The following is a 6081-nucleotide window of genomic DNA, read 5'->3' as shown; positions in this document are numbered from 1 at the left end:
AAAGAAAGTACCAGACAGAATAGTAACAAGTCACTCCTCTCTAGAAGCAAAGTGGTCAAATATAGGACTTCAGTTATCCATTTAACCTTGCACTGTAATTACAGTATATAGAACTAAATACAGGGTACAAAAGGGTACCACTGCAGAAAAATATTAACAAAATAGAAAGATATGAAGAAGCTGATCTTTGTTATCTCAGCCTTGCCAAATTAAGAATTGATCTGTATTCCACCCAGTAGGTCAGATCCTGCTGTTATTCTGCCATAAATCCAGAGTAACCAGTTCACACCAGCTCACATCAGTTAAAACAAAACAAATCAAATTCTGACTTGACAAATGCTTTTTCTCCTGAGCATGCACTGAATCCTCTTTTGATTTAAAATTTCACTAAAATGTATTTTACAAAGCAACAGAATTTCTGTATGAAGAAAGCATGCTGCTTGCAACTATTTTAAGTAGATTACTCTATTCCCCGCCTCTCCTCCCTGTTTTATTTTCCCATCAGCAAATGCCTTAGTAGTGATAATAGATCAGGAATGCACGATTATTTGGGCTGAAGAGCTGCTTAGGGAGTTTTGGTGAGCTGTTTTGAGTCAGTTCCTCACCACGCCCCCTCTTCCCTCCCACAACAGCTTACCAAAACTCGCTAAGTGACTTTGCCATGGGGCCTGGCACCACACTGTCACCACCTGGTGATCCTGGCCCCAGCCCCGGAGTCTTCATGGAGACCAGCCTTGGACCTGCATAGGCAGGGTGCACTCAGTGGAGTGGATGGCATGGGGCCATGGGAGGATGGGAAATGGTGGCTGGGAACAGGACAGGGGGCCGGGGCCAGGACTGCGATCTTGGGGCAGTGACAGTGTGAGGCTGGGGCCTGGGGCAGAGCCATGTTCTGCTCCTGGCACACTGCTGCCCAGGGAACTGGCACCCATTACAGGGATATGTGGGCAGTGGCCCTTCACTGTCACCACCCCAAGATCCCTGCCCCAGCCTTGGCTACCCATCCCGCTCCCAGATGCCCACAGCCCCATCCCATCTGGCTGGCCGAACGTGCCCAGCCTATGCAGGTCCCGGGCCAGAGTCCATGGAGACCACACCTGCTTGCTCCATCCGTTACCCCCTGGTGGTAGGTACAGGGCAGATGGGCCAGAGTGCCTGGGCAGCAGGGCAAGGTCTGGTAGTAACGGTGATACAAGCAGCAGCAGCCGGAAAGAGCTGCTGCTGCTGGGACTGCCAGCAAGCGGAGTCCAACCACCACACCACCTCATCACTGCTGTGAACCCAGGGGCAGCAGGACACATGTGCCATGGCCCAGGATGCCCCCTGTGCCTGGGTTGGGCAGGGCCAAGAGAGCCATATCTTGCCCAGCCCTGTAATAGATTGCTTGGTACTGTACTTCTAGTACATTTTGTGCCTGATTCCATTAACCCTTGCTTTGCATCCACCTCTTCCCCTTCCCTCCTCTCCCCATCCAAAAACAAAAGCCTGTCCCAGCTGGCCTGTGGTATTAATTTGTGCAGGAAGCCTTCAGCTCCTAAGAGAACAAGAATGAATAAATGAAAAATGAGAAAAGCATAATGGGAGTTAAAAGTACTCACCAGCTGAAAGAAGAAAAGATACAAGTAATATCCAATTCCAATATGGCTTTTATAAGGATGAAGTAGTCGAGCTCTATCAAAAGCCATGTGAAAAGCCAGCTCCAGAGAAACACAAGAAAAGCATGCTGGAAAAAAAGTTGTAAATAAAAGCCACCCTACATAATAGAGAGAAAGTGAAGAACATCTAGATGCTAAGGATACTACTACTATTTCTAATATATAGAAATGATCACTTTATTTTGTGTTTGCATAGCACCTAGCAGAAAAAATAGGTGCTGCTCCATGATAAGGACAAGTTCCAGGCCACTGCCACCATACTCATAAATAATATCAATAGCATGACACTTAAAAGTGGGTAGAATATTAGAAGAAATAATGCATTAAACAATTTGTGTAGGTTCTATATACTAATAGAATAAACAGACCTCACTCATCATAGCATGAAAAACTCACTACAGGAATTAGAAAGCAACATCTCATTTCTTTCACAGGTAAAACAGCAAAGAGGCCAACACAGAGGAACTAGAAAACCATATTCATGCACAGTACAAAGTTTCTGTGCAGTGCCGTATATGGTAGCCAGGGACACTGTAGTTTTTAATTCTGTAGGCCTGGCAATCTAGATGCTGTATACAAATGTATAAAGGCCTAGATTCATGTATGTTAAGGCCATTAAGGGGACCATTATGATCAGAGGCATAGCAGAGCAGCTCCATGGCTACTGCCGCAGTTGCCGCCCCCTGCGCCCCCCCAGTTATGCTACTGATTGCGATCATCCAAGTTGACTTATTTCATATCACCTCTCTCTTCATAATTACTGCCTCAATGCCAGAAGTCTGTTTTGAGCTATAGCACAGCTTTAGAAACCTTGGGTGCATCCACACATGCAAGCATGTTCGCTTGCAGCAGCTCAAATAGAAGCGGTGCAAATTTGAACCGGGGCTTTTTGCCTCAGCGCACGTGCTCAGACATGCACTTCGTTGTGGAGCAAATTGTGCCACTTGGGGCAAAATAACCCTGCCTGGCTCCTCCCGGATCTGCAGCCAAGGGGAGCTAGAGCCTGGGGCCAGCACCTGTGCTGTCCTCAGCAGTATAAAAAGCTGCCCTGTCCTGGCCCCAGCAGTACAAAAACCTGCCCTGGCAAGCACCTCAGGGCTACTCGCTCTCCGCAGCTTCTTGGTCACTTGGTACCTGAGGACACTACCCCCTGTGCCAGCTGGACTGCTACAACAGCATCCCAAATCCATTTTAAAAAATACCCCAAAATCCATGTTTTTCCACAATTAAAACAAAAGACCACTCTATACACACACACAGACACACACACACTTCGCAGGGCAAGAGACATGTGCGCGCTCAACTGGATGCACCTCATATGATGTAAACACTGAGAATCCACTATACCCATAGTAAACTGTCACAAGAATTAATTACCCTCCATGTAAAAAACTCTGCATCTTATTTAAACTAATTCACATGTGAAATGAAGATTAATACTTCATCTGTATACTGTCACTTGCATCATTTCACCCCTCTTAATACACTGTGGTCATAGGAAGCATTATGAAATGGGAGGTATGGGTTAGGAGTGCTATGAGTAAGGCACTACCTGAGGGATGTAGTACGGTGACTTCAGACTGAGAGGGAGAAAAGTGATGGGACACACTGATACCAGGCTGGGATCGGGAGAGTAATAAAGTAAGGGATTAGGTTTAGGCCACATAGAGACGTTCACTTTCTCCTGGGAGAGTTGGTCTCCCAGGAGCAATCATAAGCATTTTTCTCCCAAAGCAAAAATGGCTGCTCCAGGGGGAGAAAAAACAAACAAACCTAAGGACAACCAGGGTTAAATCACTCCCAGGAGAACTTCTGTACACATACCTTCTGAGAGAAGCTTCAGCAGTCCTCCAGCATCCCAGCGTGCTTTGCTTCCAACCCCCCACATAGGTCCAGGAAGAGTGTCACTTAGGCTGGACTCTGCTGTTTCAGCCAAGCAAGGAGCCCCTCACAATCCCCTCATTTTGCTGTAGGGAGACAGCCTCTGAGGCAGTCTGGGACAGCCGATCAGGGCTCCCCTGTATATTGTGGTCATCTGCTGGCAGGGAGTATGCAGAGCAAACTGAGATGCATGCACAGAAAACCCCTAGCTGCACAGCAGCTCAGCATGCAAACATCGGTTCAGGTATCTCTGTTTAAGTTTATCCACCAGGAAAACAAACTCAGGAGAATTTTCCCAGGTTATTTGAACATGTGTATACTTAGTGATGGAGCACTTTGATATGGATTTCTGATGCAAGGTGATATATTCTGCACCCCAGGGAATCTAGGTCTTACTTCCTCTTAACTGTCTTCACACTGCTTGTTAAAGTTCATCAAGGCTCCCAGAGCATCAGCAAAGCTATGCAGTTAACCAGTATGAGAAAATGCTCTTGCAGTTAAGTAGCAAGGTAATTAAGCTTCCTTCACCAAGGTAACTCTATTGTCAGTGTGATTTACTAGTGAGAAAGAAGCATTGGAACTCTCTCTCTCTTCAATTAGGTTCTCAGCATGAAGTGTTATGAACCTGTGGTTTGCCACCAGGGTGACTTTTTCATCCCTCTGCTCACCAAACCAACAGCTAGGGGTTGGAAAGTTGAGACTAATATCCATTCAGCTGTCCCTGTGGTGTCACCTGTACATCCAAGGTTCTACAAAATTAAATCCCTCTAATATATTTTGTTTACAGAACACAACATACTTTGGTCTCCAGATGCGTTTAAGGAAATGAGCATGATTTTGTGCCTCATAAAATGAGTTCAGCTAGTGCTAGCTTGTCAAATCCTTTACTGCCAATGACTTCCTAAGAGCAAACAATGTGCCAGGTCGTGTATAAGGCACAAAATGAATTAAATGAATGTACCAAAAATCTTAGAATTAGGTTCCCTTCAGAAGTCAGTGATGTTCTGTTTGGGGATAGAAGTCTGTCTCCATCTAGTTTATTGCAAGACTGAGGCATAAAAAGACAGATGACAAAACACATTTGAGACACCTGGAGAGGGAATTAGCTTGGATGAATGTTATTGTTTATTAACTCATTTCTTGTGGGCATTGTAGTTTCCCAACCATCAAGATCAGAGCTCAGCAGGTTGTTGTATCAGAGGTCAAGGCAATGTTTCCCAAAAAAACCCTGTTTGATGAAGCAACATTTCCCTAGGGCTGAGAAAAGGAAATGATGTTACTGCTCCAAACTCTCAGTTTAAGTTAGAAAGAAAACAGCCCAAATTCTCCTTGGGATTGCACTAGTGTCAAATAAGAATAACTTTCTTGAAGTTAATAGCACTGGAGTTACTCTGGTTTTAACTCTGGGTCAGTGATATCAACAGTCGGTCCCAAAATCTTCATTCCTGTTCCTTTCATATAATGATTTGAAATGATTAAGTGTAGCTGCCAAGTAACTACTGAATGTTCTTCATTTCTTTTTCTATTCTGAAGTATATTCGGTGCTCTTCGAACTGGTGCTTATATGCTGTACATTTTGATGACCAAAGGGCTGAAGCAGTCAGTTTGTGACCAGAGTTTTTACAATGGACCTGTCAGCAAATTCTGGGCTTATGCATTTGTGCTAAGCAAAGCACCTGAACTAGGTGAGTGCCTTCTCTCCTTTTTTGCTTAATGTGCATATTTATAGCAAAAGAGTTTGTGCAGAAAGCATGCAGGAGGTCTCAGTGCTGCTGAAAACTGCTTTTCTGTCTTGTAAAAAAAAATGCAAACCAAAATTCCCACATTCCTCAGTCTCAAAGATTCATCGTAACTGAACTAATATTAAAACAATGAAAACATGAACCACCAGACAATTTTCAACCCCCTGAGATCAGTTCACCTTAATTTTAGCACACTTTACTCATGCCTGTAGGTCATAATGTGGCATTTGCTGCAGTGCTGAGTAGGGAATCAGTAAAAAAAGAGCCGGGGGGGGCGGGGGGGAGGGGGGTCAGGAATTCCCCATTTACTTAGCTCCCCAGTGCACAGGAATGGGGGGAGGACAAACAAGTTGTTCCATTCCCTGGAGTGCTACACCTAGTCCTTGGACCAGTGAGTAGGATAGGCAGACTCATGGTCCTCCCTGTCCTTGTCCCATCTGGGAGAAAGCAGAGAGCCTCTCTGTATTCCCCCAACCCTCGGGATCTTGGCCACTTAGGCCAGGTCCAGACGAGCATGTCCATGCAGTATGTGGCACTATAGACACGTCTGCAGCAGCGCACACGTCTGCAGCAGCACATACCACACATTCATCTGTTCTCCATGCTGCAAGGGAGCAGTGCAGGAGTGGGGGGTTGACCTCTGGATATATAGGGGTCAAAAAAACCTGTGGGGGAAAAAAAAAACAGCGGCACACGTGGAGGCAGCACGCGCCACTTAGAACCAGAGCCTGGCCGGCCGGAGCCACATTCCAGCTGCCGGCCAGGCTCCAAGTGGCAGGGATTATGCTTCGTCTCCTCCCAAG

At 45.7% G+C, this 6081-nt stretch overlaps 1 protein-coding gene across 4 annotated transcripts in view; it reads left to right on the top strand.

Annotated features, from left to right (window-relative positions):
* The window catches only part of ELOVL6 (ELOVL fatty acid elongase 6), a 116307-nt gene that overhangs the window by 96076 nt on the left and 14150 nt on the right, over window positions 1-6081 (top strand). For 3 of the 4 annotated variants that reach the window (XM_025206357.1, XM_014520784.2, XM_025206358.1), the window contains exon 3: window positions 5070-5221. In XM_025206357.1, the coding sequence (XP_025062142.1) occupies window positions 5070-5221 (152 nt within the window). Of the gene's footprint in view, window positions 1-3208; window positions 3781-5069; window positions 5222-6081 lie in introns of those variants that run through there. The other variant, XM_025206359.1, reaches the window with a different exon arrangement.

This window comes from Alligator sinensis, unplaced genomic scaffold (genome assembly GCF_000455745.1).
Source record: "Alligator sinensis unplaced genomic scaffold, ASM45574v1 scaffold861_1, whole genome shotgun sequence".
NCBI classification, from domain to species: Eukaryota; Metazoa; Chordata; order Crocodylia; family Alligatoridae; genus Alligator; species Alligator sinensis.
This window is presented reverse-complemented; position numbering and strand designations above follow the sequence as displayed.